Source organism: Panthera leo, chromosome D3, assembly GCF_018350215.1.
Source record: "Panthera leo isolate Ple1 chromosome D3, P.leo_Ple1_pat1.1, whole genome shotgun sequence".
In the NCBI taxonomy this organism is placed as follows: Eukaryota; Metazoa; Chordata; class Mammalia; order Carnivora; family Felidae; genus Panthera; species Panthera leo.
The window spans coordinates 79973002-79990507 of NC_056690.1; the positions used below are offsets into that span (position 1 = coordinate 79973002).

The following is a 17506-nucleotide window of genomic DNA, read 5'->3' on the forward strand; positions in this document are numbered from 1 at the left end:
GCAAATCTTTTTTTCTAATCACTATCACATCGCCAACACTAGCAGTGTTGAAATAAAAGGAAGAAAGGCATAAAATCAGGCCAGCCACAAACTATACCTTCCCACCCACAAGGAATCAAATCCATGATTCCAGAGCATTTTTAGCACTTATGTATATGAAATTAGAAGCCAAGTGCCTTTCAGCATATGCTGATATAAGTAGATTCTCTTACAAAGCAATAATTAGAAAAATAATTTGCTAATTACTTTCTGAAAGAGATTTTATTTAACCTGAAAGTTTTCCCTGTTGACAAAAGCGTATGTTAAAAGAAAACAGAAAATTTCAAGAAGATCCTGATAAAAGAAATAGGGTTTATCAAAGCATGCACTGAATACTTAATTCATGCTAAGTAAATACAAAGAGAAATGCCGGCATATACTGAGGAACACATTTACAAACTAACAAAAACGGCCACATTGCGAAGAAGTCCACAATGTCAGTCCGAAAGATAGTACCAGTAAAGCAAGAATCATTAAAGGTCAAGCAATGAATGCTTCTTACAACAGATAAATTATAAGTTGTAATTTGTAAATGAGAAACAATGGACAGGAAGAAAGGAGAGCCAATGTCCACAATTAAGATTTTCACACAATTTTTAAAAATGTAAATTCTATTGGGTAGCTGGTGAAACTATGATAATTGTCACTATCAAATAGTCCAAACAACTTTACTTCTTAGAGCAACTCATGGATAGTTTATTAGGACTGATTTGCTAATTTATGTTTGCTTACCTTTCTGGAAAGTACAATTTTTAAAAAATCATCTTATTATAAATATATCACATTTGAACAGCATTTTCAAAAGCATTTTTCATACATCTCACATGGTCCCTCTACTGTTGGAGACTATTGTATGGTCAAAGGAAGATCAAGATTTACCTAGGATTATTCAGCAAACTGGGAATGAAACACAGGTTCCCTGAATTTCCAATCTATGGCTCATTTTGCGGTCAGAAACATGGAATTTTAAAAAGTTATCTTTTCACATTATTAATTTATTTAAATTTTCATTAACTAGGGGTGGCTGGGTGACTCGGTTGAGCGTCTGACTTTAGCTTAGGTCACGATCTCACAGTTTGTGACTTCGAGCCCCGCGTCGGGCTCTGTGCTAACAGCTCAGAGCCTGGAGCCTGCTTGGATTCTGTCTCCCTCTCTCTCTGCCCCTTCCCTGCTCATGCTCTGTCCCTCAAATATAAATAAATGTTAAAAAGAAAAATTAAAAAAAAAATTTTCATTAACTGGTTATTACAGAATGTGCAGTTTCTTAGAATCCAGTCTTTATAAAATAGTATGCTACAAATACAGAACTTTCAAGTTCATGCAAGTACGAAAAAATTAAGATGCATTTACTAACAAATCAGTCTCTAGTACTTTGGGTACAACTATGTGTGCTGAAGAGTATCAACTCAATAGCACGCACCTTAACTTTATCAAAAACCCAAGTATCCAGTTTTGTTACATCATGGGCACCAAAATCTTCACTGTCAGCATCATAGGTATATGTAAAAACATGGTCTCCATAAGCACCTAAGGAGGAAATTTGGGGAAAAATATTTTCAACAATTTTTTAAGCCTTCATCAAATATGAAATAGTCATTTAAAGATTCCTGTGAGTAACCAGAATTTTTCACAAAGCATTGTGTATTATGACAGGGAAGAGAAAGATAGGAGGAATAATTAACATTTATTTTATGTGCCTCAGACCATGATTTGTACTTTAACACATGTTATTGTTTTTTGTTCTCACAATAACATTCTAATTTACAGATACACTACATGTAAGTTAATTAACATGGCCAAAGTCACAATGCTGATACACAACAGCACAAAAATAAACACCAAAAATCTGACTCCCTGTACAGATTAACCTATTCAAAAAATTTGTGTGTCTTCAGATATACAATTTAGAATAGATGAAGTCATTTGGTTTACAACACTTCCTAAAGCAAGAAGAAAATTCAAACATTTCTTTTATTCATAGAATATGTGTATTTTTCTAAATATAAGAGAATAAGTATTGTCTATTGCTATGTTCTCTGAAGGAGTTAACATTAATCTTACACATTTGCAAGATTTTATTAAGAATCTAATCAACTTAGTGAATTTCTGAGATAGACTCATAGGTCACAAGGAAGAGATATAACAAAGGAATACTCTCTTATAATAGCAATTCAGTTCCAAAGATACTACCACTGCCCAGCTATTCCACTTCCCACATCCTAAGTAAAGATCTCAGTGGCTTTGTTGGTTACCATTACCATAAGAAATGGAACATTTCTATTAGATTGTTTTTGATTCAGGCGTTGTTCCTGTCCTATCAACTACAGCCGGAAGTAAGAAGGTAAACTTAGTGAGTCCTAGAAACTTAATCCATTCTCACCACTGCCAATCCCCCCAAAAGCTAAACTGCTTTCCAAAGAAGGAAGTATATATAAATGGCAAGCAGTCTGGGGTTTTTTGGCTTGCCCTACATAAGGATGTTCTATGAATATAATATGTACAATTCTGAATGTATATTTTGCTTTCAGGACATACAATAATACTCAACAATTCTAATTACTAAGATTACACTTATGGCTAAACATAAGGTTATAAAACCTTTTCATTAGGTGAAATGACCAATCATTCTATTCTCACTAAAAAACATTTAAAAGGGGTCCCTGGGTGGCTCAGACAGTTAGGCATCTGACTTCGGCTCAGGTCATGATCTCACAACTTGAGAGTTCGAGCCCCTCAGCAGGCTCTGTGCTGACAGCTCAGAGCCTGGAGCCTGCTTCAGATTCTGTGTTTCCTCCTCTCTCTCTGTCCCTCCCCCACTCATGCCTTGTCCTTCTCTCTCTCTCTCTCTCTCTCTCTCTCAAGAATAAACATTAAAAAAATTAAAACTAAATAAAAAATACAAAGCATTTAATGACACAAAATTCAAATGGAATCCAATTGATTTTTAGAAAATAATATATAAATGAATTTTCTAATCAATGCACAAAAACAAACACAACAAATCCAAATGGCATAATCTTGAATATGTAATAGAAATTGTAAGTTATAGCATTTAAATCTTTCTGTGAATATCAACAAACTTCTTATAATTTATCAAAACAAAATGAACCAGACATCAACATCATTGTCATAATGAAGAATTACATGATAAGCACATTGCTAAATGTCTCACGAGAATTATCCAATTTAATCCTAAAAACAAACCTATGAGATATAGATTATTATTATCACATTTTTAAAAGGGCAAATTGAAGGTCAGAGAAGTTATCTAACTTTCCCAAGATTATAAAGCTGTTAAATGTTAGAGCCATACAGCACTTCATTGAATCCAAAAACTAACAAGTATATGATGTGCCAATGTTTCAAGTACGACTAAAAGAAAGAATCAAATGGACATGTCCATCCATCGTAATACACATCCCTATGTCAGAGATGTTAAATGTTAAAAACAAGTAACGCAAAAATCAATAAAATACAGTAAGTAATATATAAAAATTACCATACTGATTTATTACCTATACCATGTGAGGGAATATAACCAATGACCCTTACCTTTGGCAAACATAGTCAAGATATCAGGGCTTCCCCAGCTCCATGTGTACTTGCTCTCATTAATAAGAGAATCAAATTCCACAGGATTTTCCTTCCACCCTTCAGGTCATTGAGAGAAGAAACCAATAGTGAAAACAGTAACATATACCTGGTGAAGTATTAGTATAACCCCTAACGTGGTATTCTTCAACGAATGACAATGAGGATTAATTGCAGAACAAATGCAAAACTGGTAAGCGATTTTGTTACATGTATTATACCATAAACTATTTTAAGATTTTATTTTTAAGTAATCTCATATGCCATAATTTTCTTTGAAAGTTTACAATAGATAATTTCCTTCTTACTAAAATACAGAATTTCTTTTTAAGTTTTGGGCTCTAACATCTAGGAAAACCATGGATCCATCCAATCAGATTGTTTCAGGAGCACAGGACGACCAAACCAAAGCTTAATTCTTGAATCAACACCAGTGTGTGTTTATGAGTAAGGCATGCTAAAATACTTGCCAAAAGTCAGACAAAACACACATCACTTTGTGTCATGATTCAGTGTTAAGCAATATTTATGCAACAAATTTTTCATATACTAAAGTCATCCATACAGACAATACCTTTGGCAACTGCACTGACATCTTCATAAAACCCAGCGATCAGGGCCACATGACCTGGTCGAGACTCAGTTGGCACACGGGTATGAGATAAGCCCCAGCTGCCTTCATGCATTATGATATTCCTAAAAGATATTATCGATCAATAGTTAACACAGACTATGATTAAGTCCTGTTAGAGCTTTAGAAAAATAAGATTATTCCAGAAGGAATCAAAATCAAAATGCGAGTCAAAATTTACGAGGGAAAGGAATCTTTATGGGGCACCTGCGTGGCTCAGTCGGTTAAGCGTCCGACTTCAGCTCAGGTCATGAGCTCACAGTTTGTGAGTTCTGATCCCGGCTGAACCCAGACCTAACCCTCTGACTAGCTGGATTCAGCACTGTAAGTAAGCCAAAGTGAGACAAAGAACCATCTTACCACGACACATGTGTATGAAGCCATAAAGTATTCAGATGGCTTGTTACCCAAGAAATAACTGACACATACAATATTCCATCAAAGTGAGATTTCATTAGGTGTGACATGTATGGTATTACGGTCATGCAGGAGAAAGTCCTTCTTAGGTGATACATGCTGAAGCGTTTGGTGGTAAGTATGAGATCTTGCTTTCAAATTAAGCAGGAAAAAATAATTAAAAATTTAAGCACGCGTGTGTGTAAATGTGAGGGTATATCGAGAAAGAAATGTAAATATGAAAATAATTAAAAACTGTTAAACCTACAATAAGGGTATACAGATGTTCATCATTATAATCCTTTCCATTTCTCTGTGCTGAAAAATTCTCAAAATAAAAAATTGAAGGTAGGAGAAATGGCTAGACTCCTAATTAGGAGTTAAATTACATTCCTAAATTTGAGATTAAAACAGGCATAAGTTTTCTTTTGCTAAAAGGTGGTGTCAATATTCTTTAAGTTAAAATATACATATATATATTCTTTAAGTTGTATCCCAGAGAAAGCAAACCACCAGCAACGCCATTGCAGGTGACGGACCAGCAGAGCAACCTGCTATACAAGACCGACTGCACTGGTAACGGTTTTCAAAATGAACGCCTGACCCCCAAAATAATAACTACTGGGACTGGTTTAGATACTCTTATTTTTTTCTTAATGTTTATTCATTTTTGAGAGAGAGACAAAGCACAAGCAGGAGAGGAGCAGAGAGAGGGGAGACACAGAATCTGAAGCAGGCTCCAGGCTCCGAGCTGTCAGCACAGAGCCTGATGCGGAGCTCAAGCCCACAAACCCAGAGATCATGACCGGAGTGAAGCTGGACGCTTAACGGACTAAGCCACGCAGGCGGCCCTGGTTTAGATATTCTTAAATACTGACTTACTTCATACTAAAACCAATTTCGGTTAAATGCATGCATAATAAATAAAAAGTCTAAAAACTACTGAACCACTTATTAAGGGAGAAATATTTTTTTAACTTCTTCAGTTATTTAATGAGAACTGAACTTTAACACAAAGAGGTAGGTATAAAGAAATTTGGATCTCTCTGTTCAAAAACATTTTCATCAGTTCATGGGGCACCTGGGTGGCTCAGTCAGTTAAGCGTCCAACTTCAGCTCAGGTCACGATCTCACAGTCTGTGAGCTCGAGCCCCACATCAGGCTCTGTGCTGATAGCCTGGACTGCTTCGGATTCTGTGTCTCCCTCTCTCTCTGCCCCTCCCCTGCTCATGCTCTGTCTCTCAAAAATAAATAAAAGTTAAAAAAAAATGTTTTGGTCAGTTCAGGTATTTTTTAAAAGACAAAGGGAGGAATGAATAAAACCTTTCACAAACAGGTTTAAAAGAAACTAGAAGATTACTGAAATTGTAAACACACAATGGCTTACAACACAAGGCACATCAACCATGCACGCCCTTGGCCTGCCACCCACCACCCAAATGAGAAACAAGTGCTACCAGCAAATCTCGCCTTTTCCTTCAGAACCAGTATATTTTTATCCTATTAATTTGCAATGAACTATATTTCTCTTTCTTTGACAACTAGGAAATTCATCAAAATATATCACCCAAATTTTTAATTATTTGTAGAAATTCATGTGACATATTTTTGTGAACCGAACTTAACTCTGGTTTGATTTTCTTTTCTTACTCATCTTTTCCCACTGCCCTGAGTTGCTCACTTATTTACTTTGATCCTTTAGTATATTATACATTTATCTAAGCCACCATTAATTTATTTCAGGAAATTAACAGGAATCCAAGGTCCTTCATTCTTCTAGCAGTGAACAAACACTTATTAATCGCCTACTATGTTCTAAGAACTGGAAATAAAGTGGTATGCAAAACAAACGCCCAGGCTTCATGGACTCTGCACATGCTAAGTACTATAAAGAAAATGAAAAAACACAGGAAACAGGGGCACCTGAGTGGCTCAGTCATTTAAGCGGCAGACTCTCAATTTTAGCTCGGGTCATGATCTCACGGTTCGTGAGACTGAGCCCCACTTCTGACTCCATGCTGACAGGGAGCAGAGCCTGCTTCTGACTCTCTCTCTCCCTCTCTCCCTGCCCCTCCCCTTCTCACACTCATTCTGTCTAAAAATAAAGAGACATACATACATACATACATAAATCACAGTAAAGAGATAAAAGTAATGATGGCAGGTGAGAATGGGGAAGATGGAATAATATTTTAGATAAATATCCACTTGAATCTGAGTTTCACTCTCTCTACAACAGCATTAGAAGGGCTTTTGAGGGGCTGGCCACTAATCAGAAAAATAATAATTATTTGTAGGAGCCCTATAAGTTTAAAAACTTAAATATTTCTTTTCAAAGCCACTTCATAGAGTCTAAAGTCACATTTAACAGTGACATAGACGTGGAAGGGCTTTCTATATTTTATAGGTGTATTCTGAGTTGAACTCTGTATTTTCTAGTTAAACACCATCGTAATTAGCAATTCATTAGTACTTACGCTTGTCATTATTTCAGAAATGTAACCGGCTTGTTTTATAAGTAAAAGATAAGCCAGGTTTGGAAAATTGGGACAAGTTGGGCCAAGCAGCTAAGGTCACACATAACTCCTGGGAAGAAAGAAACCTGTTAATCCACAGACGAAGGCAGAAATATATGTGTCCTATTGTCTTTCTCACCATCACTTCTATGTCCACCATGAGATCAAATAATATCAGGATAACATTTTCTTTGTATCAGTTAACATGCTTACCTAATAAATGGTGCTCTCGAATTTCCATTTTCATCTAATTCGTAAAGTGTATCTGCCCGCAGGCCATCCGCAACAAACAGTACTAATCTTTTTGCTGGAGGAGGCAATGGTGTAAACTGAGGAGTCATTCCATGAACCAAAGGAGAGGTAAAATAAATATCGAAGATGGAGCCGAAGAACACAAAATGTACGAACAATCCCAAAATAAAGAAGAGCAGCATATCCAGTGTGACCAACCAGTCTTCGAGGAAAACTGAGAGAGGGGACAAAATTAAATCTGGGTAAACCTTAATGCAATTGTACATATTTTTAAATATTTTGATGACTGCATGTAGAAGTGAACGTATATGGTAAAATATCACATAATTTACAACTTCACTTTCATTTACGGTGGTAACAATGAACATTATTTAATAATGAGATAATACTGAAATAAAATATGTGATAAAATACACTCGCACAAAGAGAAAGTTCAAGTATGATACACAATTAGCGCCACTAAACTATTTATGTAGAATAAACGTAAGTGCATGCGAAGTTCAAAAAAACTAACACAGGATTAAAAATCAAAGAATTAAATGAGTGTTAAAATGAATCAGGGTTCAGTCAAATCAAATCCTGTATAAAACAGAAAATCATGCATGGTGCTGTTGGCTGCTCATATGATCCCACCACTGATATTCTTGGAATTTAACATTACTTAAATGCGGATTTCTTTTGACTTTTGGTTATCAGCTCAGGACACTTGTAGATTCTCCTGATAATCACCAAGTTGAGCAGGTAACATGCATTTTTGTCTATTTAGCTGAATTATGGGAAGGAAAAAGTAGTTAAACTCCATGTGTTTCGGAAAATGTATACTCATTAAGGGAACACTTTCAGTTCCCTGAACCAATATAAAAAAAGCAAAGGCTATATTCATTTATTCAATGAAAATGTTTGTGCATATATTCTGTGCATAACTGTGTGTGGGGTACAACCGAGAACACCAAGAAGACACAGTCACATATCTGATAAGCTTACAAATACTTACAGAAAGAAAAGTAAGCAATATGAAATATTTAAATAATACTGTAAGACAGTATGCTATTAACTGCCAAGATCAAGTCCATGGGAGTGTTTTCCAAGTCAGTCTATAATTTACTTCTGTTGGTCAATCTCCCTGCAGATTAAAAACAACAACAAAGTACTCTTAACTTGTCTTTCTTGTAATATAACTACATCAGTTACATACAGTGACCCTTGGCTGAAAAACACCAAAGATGAAGTCGTTTTAATTATAGACACGTCTTATTCTTCCTGGCCTAAAGAATTACATCATGGAAGGTGGCAAAATACCTTGTAAAAACCCTAAAACATTGGGGGGGGGGGGAACCCTTATCAAGGTCAAGCAGATCATAAAAAGAATATGAAATACAGTAAGCAGCCAAATTATGGGCCACTATTTTCCTAATAGAATTAAGAGTCAAATAAGTATTAAAGACATTCCATAAAGTATAAAAAGTCCCTTAGTGAGAAGATGCAAGACCCTCAGAATAACTATTCTGCTTTTTCTAATATATATGAACTTCAACTACACAGCAAGCACCATCTTAACAATGGTATTCTGAACATAAAAATAAAACAATCACTGTGATACATTTGGAAAATGCAGAAAAATCACCTATGATTCTACCACCTAAAGAAAAGTCAGTTACATTTCTTATAGTTTTTATCCATTCTACATTTTTATAAAGGCTCACAATTTTATATATTTTTATATCTATTTTTCCCTTTATTATACATTAAGATTTCTTTATTACTTAAAAAAAAATCCTCTTGGTACATACCATTTACCATTACCATGCTCTATTCTTTTTTTTTTTTTTAATATATGAGATTTATTGTCAAATTGGTTTCCATACAACACCCAGTGCTCATCCCAAAAGATGCCCTCTTCAATACCCATCACCCCCTCTCCCCTCCCTCCCACCCCCCATTACCATGCTCTATTCTATGGGTACACTGAAATTTTCTTGATCACCCCCATGCTGTTAAACATCGAAGTGTTTTTTTTTCCATTTTCTCACTATTAAAAGTGTCAACATGATTTGTAGTTTTTATATTAACTTTTAGACATGTCACGTGTTTAACATACTGTGTGTAAATGCAATACTGGGTCAAAGGCTATGAGCCCCTTTAAGGCTTTTGATACACTGTATCCAGATGCACTTTTTTTTAGCTAAATACTGATTCTCCTAATGATAAACTAATGTAACACATGCAATATAGATTTCTCTTGTTTATCCCACAAGCCCTCCTAAAGAAAAAGCTATCCCTTCAAATAGATGCAGTGTAATTTGATAAATTGAAAAGGAGACATTGAGAACAATACTCTCAGTGACAAGATTTCAAATAGAGAAATTGTTATTAATAACAGTGTTTCAAGAAAGGAAAGTATGGTCAACTGTGTCAGATAAAGACTGGAGTAAGAGCAGGGCTGCACAGTGACTTGGTGGCTGAAGGGTGTCGTTAACCTCACTGAAGAATTGCAACAGACTACTAAGGGCTGAGCCCTATTAAAGTGCTTGTTTGGAAAGTGAACAGGAGGTAAGGAAGGGAAAGACAGTGGAATGAATACAGCTTTTTGGGAGAGCGTTAACTCTGAAGAAGAAAAATGAAAATTGACATAGGGCCACTAGATGGTTTTCTTCTCCTAGAAATAAATTTGGGTGCTGAGGAATGATTCTGAATGCAGAAAGAGATGAAAGCTGGGGAAACTGCAGGAGTTACAAATCCTTGTGAAAGCCAGAAAAGATGGGACGGAGAGCACAAGTGGAGGAGACGACCTACTCCTAGTTAGCCTGGGACCTTCCTGCTTTTGGCCTTGAAGGTCTTGCAGCACCGGGGAAACCTCTCAAGTCCACACAATCTATCTTGGGCTCTTCGGTTGACTCCTCCCACGGCAGCCTGCCTCTCAAATTTCTCACATCTTCTCAACTGTCACCTCCTCAAGGTTTCTCTGACCACCAGAAGTAGACCCCTCCCCTTCATTTTCCTTGATTTAAATAATCACACATTCTGGGGCACCTGGGTGGCTCAGTAGGTTGAGCACCCAACTTTGGCTCAGGTCATGATCTCACAGTTTGTGAGTTCAAACCCCGCATCGGGCTCTGTGCTGACAGCTCAGAGCCTGGAGCCTGCTTCAGATTCTGTGTCTCCCCCTCTTTCCGCCCTTCCCCTGTTGCACTCTCTGTCTCTCACTCTCTAAAATAAATACACATTAAATAAATAAATAAATAAATAATCATATATTCTGTATTTATAATAAAAATATAATATCTAGCAGCCCATTTTTCAATGCTAACAAGGAATTCTGCTATAATTCTTTCAGATCCAAAAAACTATCTACTAATGGATGTTTTCAATTTTCTTAAACATATGCTATTAAATTAAAATTACCCCTGTTTTTCTTTTTGAGTGTAAGGGCTCTCTGTCATACCTTCCACTTATTTAAACGTTAATTATTTTAAGATCAACAGTCTTACTAATTTTTTCCTGAAGCATTCTAAAGCATTCTAAATTTTCTGAAGCACCTACTTTTTAATTTTTCAATCAACTTTATTAAAGTATAATTTATATATAAAAATGGACCCATTTTAAGTTTTATGTTTTGGCAAGTATGTACTCACATAAACAGAATCGAGATCTAGAATAGTTTTCTCTTTCTAAGAAGTTCCCCCATGTCCCTCTGCAGACAATCCCTGCTCTATAGTCCTGACCATAAGCAATCACTAATCCGTCTTCTGTGATGCACGATTAATGTTGAGAGGTGCCTGGGTGGCTCAGTTGGTTATGCGTCCGACTTCGGTTCAGGTCATGATCTTGCGGTTTGTGGATTTGAGCAACGCATCAGGCTCTGTGCTTGACAGCTCAGAGCCTGGGGCCCGCTTCGGATTCTGTGTCTCCCTCTTTCTCTGCCCCTCCCCTGCTCATGCTCTGTCTGTCTCTCTCTCAAAAATAAATAATAAACATTAAAAAAAAATTCAAGCAAAAAAATGAAAGATTAATGTTGAATGTTCTAGATCATCACTGAGATGGAATCATAATAGTTTATTATATCTATTTTCATTTAGCATGTTTTTGAGATTCATGCAGGTGATTTAGTTGTTTTTCCCTTTTTAATTTTAAGAAGTCTCCCACTGTAGGGATATACCACAAATTGTCTATGTATTAACCTCTTGAAGCATATGTGAATTGTTTCCAGTTTCTGGCTATTATAAATAAAGCTTCTTAAAACAGCAAATGCACAGGACTTTATGTATACATGCTTTCATTTCTCTTGGGTAAATATGCAGAATGAGAATTGCTGGGTTAAATGGCAAGCAGATGTTTAAATTCATATAAAGAACTGCCAAACTTTCCAAATTGCTTTACACACCTGTTATACACACTGTTTTTTCAGAAAGTGCTTTAAAACTTTATTGACAATCTATAATTTTGCTATAAGTGCCATTTAAGAATTTAACCTAATTTTTATAGTAAGTGTAATGTGCTTTACATTCTTTTATATATTGTGTATCATGTATCTCCATAGTAAGAGTATTCAATTATAGCACTAGCTACTTACTATTGACTGTCTACTCTGCATCAGATCCTGCATTGGGTACTTTACTTACATTCTCTCCTCTAATCCTCAGAATCTGCTTTGTCAACTATGTATTAGAACCCCATTTTCATAGCAAAGAGTCTAATGGGGCCTAAGTGATCCTCCCAAGATAGTAAGGGGAAGAGCTGAGATCCGAATCCTGGGTCACATCACTGGAGAGCCTGAGCTTTTTCTAACACTTATTCAGATAACCAGTGCGTCCAGAATTGGTTTCAGTATCTTTCTTTGAGGGGCTGGATGGCATTATGGGAAAGAGTGTGTACCGAAGCATTCCACTGCAGGGATTCAAATCCTGTCTTCTCTACTTACTGGCAGTGTGACTTGAAGCAAGTTATTTAACTTCTTTGTGCCTCAGTTTCCTCATCCGCTAAATGGCGATAACAATAGTACCTTCCTGAGGTGTTATTAGAATTGAGTTAATATGTGTAAAATACGCAGAAGAGTGCCGGCCAGAGTCAGCACTCATTAAGTATTAGCTAATATTGTTCCCGATGTACATGAAGCTGGACTCATCATGTGAGAAAAACTTGTTTGCTGCCCTTGTTGAGTTTAAAATCTAATTGAATAGATGTAAATCTCTTGGAGAACCAAATCCCAAACTATGTTTCATACCAATGCATCAACTTTAGCTTCATTGCTCTGCTGCCACTTTCCTTATCTATATGGGTGTTTTTTGTTTTTTTTTTTTTTTAATTCTGGTAAGAACACTTAACATGAGATCCACCCTCTTAAATTTTTAAGTGTACAATACAGTATTGTTACCTATAGGCACGATGTTGTACAGCAGATGCCTAGAACTGATTCATCTTGCAAAACTGAGATTTTTCTAGCTATTGAACAACAACTCCCATTTCTCCTCCCCCCACCCAGTCCCTGGAGACCATCATTCCACTCTCCACTTCCATAAGTCTGACTCTCTTAGATTATCTCACGTAAGAAGGGTCATGCAGTGTCTGTCCTTCTGTGACTAGCTCATCTCAGCCAGCGTAATGTCCTCCAGGCCAGAAGTGTCTGATAGCCCCAGTTGCTCCATTTATTTGCCAACATATTTGGTGTTTTATCCTGCTTAATTTCACCTTTCCTAAAGTGGGAGTGTCCTTGTAACCTACTGTGGTTTTAATTTACATTTCCCCAATGACCAGTGACATTCAGCAACTTCTCATGTTTAACGGACATTTTCTTAATGTTCTTCCCCCCACTTTTCATTTTTTTAAGTTTATTTCTTTATTTTGAGAGAGAGAGAGAGAGGGAGAGAGAGAAGGAGAGAGAGAGAGAGAATGAGAATCCCAAGCAGGCTCCCCACAGAGCTGGATGCAGGGCATGAACCCACAAACTGTGAGATCGTGACCTAAGCCGAAAACAAGAGTCAGACACTTAACCTACTAAGTCACCCAGGTGCCCCTCCCTTTTCATTTTTAAGTGTTTTTCAAAAAGCAGTACTTTTAAATTTTGGTTAAGTTCAATTAATTTTTCTTTGAGTTATTTGTTTTGTGTCCTACATAAGGAATTTTTGTAAGTGACAGCACTTTTTTAAATACAGATTTTTAATCTTTTTTATTTGAAAGTAACTTCAAACTGAGAAAATAGTTGCAAGAATAACGGTACAAAAACCAGTATACCCCTTAGCCACACACATCTAATGTTCACATTTTCCCCATTTCCTTTATCATTTTTTTGTCTTGCCTCTCCTCTCCCTTCCTCATCTATCTTACCCCTCGTGTACGTACATGCACACCCACGTGTGTATGCACGTGTATACAATTACATAATATTGTTTTGGAAGCATCTGAGGGTAAGTTACATACTCTGTGGCCCTTAAGCTCTAAATACTTCAGTGTTTATTTCCTGAGAACAGTGGTGCTCTCTTACAGCAGTCGTCAACTTCAGTAAATTCAACATTGGCATTTCATCTCATCTACCAGCTGTACTCCAATTTTTGAAGTGCCCCAATAATGTTCTTTATAGCATTTTTATAGCTCTACTGAGGCATAACTGGTCTATAATAGATTGTACAGATTTAAAATGTACAATACACACAGGCGAGATAATGAACATACCCATAACCCTCAAAACTTTCCTCATGGCTGTGTAATTCACCCCTACATACTGTGTATTTTTTGATATTATTGCAAGTGGTAGTTTTTATTTCAATTTCTCCTCGTTAGTTCTTCAATCACCAATTTTTATACACTCACCTTGTATCCCGCAACAGTGCTAAGTAGCTTTTATGTAGATACCTTTCAATTTTCTAGAGATAATTATATCATCTGTGAATAAAGGACTTCTTCCTTGTCAATATAAATGTCTTTCATTTTTGTCTCATGTTTAGTGTACTGTCCAGAATCTCCAGTATTCTCCGGATGAATAGAAGCGGTAACAATAAAAATCCTCGCCTTGTTTCCAATCTTAGGGTGAAAGTTGCCAGTTTTCCAGGCTCTGTAGATTTCCCTTATTAAGTTAAAGAAATTCACTTCCACTCTTCATATCACTGTCACATCCTAAAATCACGAATGGATGGTGGATGCTGTCAAATGCTTTTTACTGGACCTATTGAGATGATCGTGAGTATTTGGTTTTTCTATTTCAGTCTCTTAATGTGGTGAATTATATTGATTGGATTACAAATGTTAAAACAAGCTTGCATTCCCACTTGGTCATCATTAAGTAATATCTTTTCTATAGACTGTTGGATTTCATTTGCTAAAATACTGTTTAGCATTTTAAAGCAATGTTTATGAAAGATATTAGACTATAATTTTCTTTTCTTGTGATGTCCTTGGTTTTGATATCAATGAGTTTGGAAGTATTGCTTTTATTTTTTGGAAGAGTATGTGTAGAATGTGTATTATTTCTTCTGTTATTGTGTAACAATTTGCCAGTGAAACCAATGGCTTGAAGTCTTCTTTGTGGGAAGGTTTTCAACTATAAATGCAATTTCTTCATATATATAGGGATATCCAGATTATTTACTAATTGTTGAGTGAGTTTTGGTAGTTACATCCTTTAAGAAATTTGTCCATTTCAGGGGCGCCTCAGTAGCTCAGTCAGTTGAGCTTCCAACTTTGGCTCAGGTCATGATCTCATGTTCTGTGAGTTCGAGCCCTGCATCAAGCCCTGTGCTGACAGCTCAGAGCCTAGAGCCTGCTTTGGATTCTGTCTCCCTCTCTCTCTGCCCCTCCCCAACTGGCACTCTGTCTCTGTCTCTCAAAAATAAATAAACATTAAAAAAATTAAAAAATAAAAGAAATTTGTCCATTTCATACAAATTGTTAAATTTATTGGTCTAAAATTATTCATAACATTTTATTAAATTATTCTCCTTTTTTCTATCCTCCAGTCCAGGACAGAGTCTATCAAATATCATACTGAGTTGTTTAAAGTAAGCCAATTTTCAAGCACTTAATTCATTTCAGTTAGATCTTAAACTCTAGTCAGAGCTAAAGTATACATGGTATATTTGAATATACAGAAATTCACACTGATTTAAATATCTCTTGTTTATCATGGAAAAGTTAGTACTCTCTTTATCATGATTACAAATAAGCAAACACCTAGATCACTTCTCACTTTCATTTGCATTTACAAATAACTCTCTGGACTTATCTTCTCTTTTTCCCATTGTTATTACACAGCTTTTCTGAATAGAGTAACAAAGTCTGTGTGTTAAAGGATCATATAAATTTTCTACTACCCAAAAGCTTATTTAAGTAGTGAAACAAAAATTTTATTTGAGAACTTTGACCTTCCTAGAGCTGTAATAGCCAAAATAAGAATTGTGCTGTTGTATAAGAACAGCAGGATCCCAGTCATATCACTCCTTGTCTTAGTCTCCTTACTCCTAAAAAAAGACACCATCAGCCTGATTCTATGACAGGAGTCCAGTGGAAAGTAACCAAGACATGTAAGGTACAAATGTAAAGTGCTAGGAATACTCTAAACAACTAAATTGTTGATTAAAGCAACTCAACTTTTATTTTTATTTTTCAAATGGAACTCAAAATAGCTGAGTTTACATTATTTTGAAAGAAAGTAATAGAAAAGAAAAAGGCATACTGTATTTTTCTATTCCAGTCAAGTCAACTTCATAACTCCTTGATTACGGACTTGGAATATTCATTATCACCAAATATTAATGACATACACACTGTATTTTTATTTAATATTTCTCAGTGTCCAGTTGGGTTCTATTTTCAAAAGAGCTTGTGTTTTTTACTTCTCCACATTCACAACCACCACAAAAGTTCATCATTTCCTCACCTGGACCACTTCAAAAACCTATAAATGGGTTTCCCCACTAAACTACATGATACAAATTTTTCCCTTCCTCAAAGTAATTATCATATATTGTACTCTACAAATCCTACTAAATTTCATTGGTGATTATATTTTATTCTAATTGGCCTTCAGGAATTTTATACACAGGTCTTAACCCCAAACTCATGTATTCCTAGCCTATTTTCAAGTGATCTTTATACTTAAATAATTTATTTCAATATAAGGAAAATAAGGTCAAATAAGGATATTAAAAAGAATTCCAGGAAGGAAGGCTCCTGGGTGGCTCAGTCCGTTGAGCGTCCAACTCTTGATTTCAGTTCAGGTCATGGTCCCAGGGTAAAGGGATTGAGCCCTGTACTGGGCTCCATGCTTGAGCATGGAGTCTGCTTAAGTTTCTCTGTCTCTCCCCACCTCAGGCCCTCCCCCCACTAAAATAAGAAAAATAATAAAGTAAAAAATTAAAATTAAAAAAAAAAAAAAGAATTTCAGGGGCGCCTGGGTGACTCAGTCAGTTAAGTGGCCGACTTTGGCTCAGGTCATGATCTCACGGTCCATGAGTTTGAGCCCCGCACTGGGCTCTTTGCTGACAGCTCGGAGCCTGGAGCCTGCTTCCTATTCTGTGTCTCCCTCTCTCTCTCTGCCCCTCTCCCACTCACACTCTGTCTCTCCCAAAAGTAAATAGACATTAAAAAAATTAAAAAAAAAAAAAAAAAGAATTTCAGGAAGGAAAAGCAAATGAGAATATAGCTGATACTTTTTTCTTTAACATCATGTTAGAGATAACTACTTAATCAGGTAATAACTTGATTATGATCCATATCTCCACCAGAATGCAATGATACTGAATTTAGAATCTCACACCTCTTTTCCACAGAAAATTCCAATTAATAAATGCAGAAGGATTGAGGGAAAATATAAAATTACAACTAGGTAAACACTACAGTAATAGTTATTGCCACCAAGATCCATTGATAAATGCTAAACTTAGTGGGCGAAAGTTTGAAGCAAAACAGGATATTTGCAGTCTCAAAAGAATCTCTCCTAAATATATATTAATTGCAAAGGAAAAGGAGTAACTTACAATGGAGAAACCCCTCAGACATCACCACACCCAGGGGTCAAGGCTAACCTAACCAGTAATAAGATACATTAACATCATATAACCCTAATATGGTACACTAAGAAAGGCACGACATA

General features: G+C 36.0%; 1 protein-coding gene across 6 annotated transcripts in view; it reads right to left on the reverse strand.

Moving 5' to 3' along the window:
• The window catches only part of PIGN (phosphatidylinositol glycan anchor biosynthesis class N), a 103662-nt gene that overhangs the window by 77325 nt on the left and 8831 nt on the right, over positions 1-17506 (reverse strand). For 5 of the 6 annotated variants that reach the window (XM_042910360.1, XM_042910365.1, XM_042910364.1 and 2 more), the window contains 4 exons: positions 7387-7639; positions 4205-4326; positions 3592-3690; positions 1460-1566 (listed from right to left, as the gene is read on the reverse strand). In XM_042910360.1, coding sequence (XP_042766294.1) covers positions 1460-1566; positions 3592-3690; positions 4205-4326; positions 7387-7639 — 581 coding nt within the window. Of the gene's footprint in view, positions 1-1459; positions 1567-3591; positions 3691-4204; positions 4327-7386; positions 7640-8419; positions 8549-17506 lie in introns of all 6 variants that reach the window. The other variant, XM_042910363.1, reaches the window with a different exon arrangement.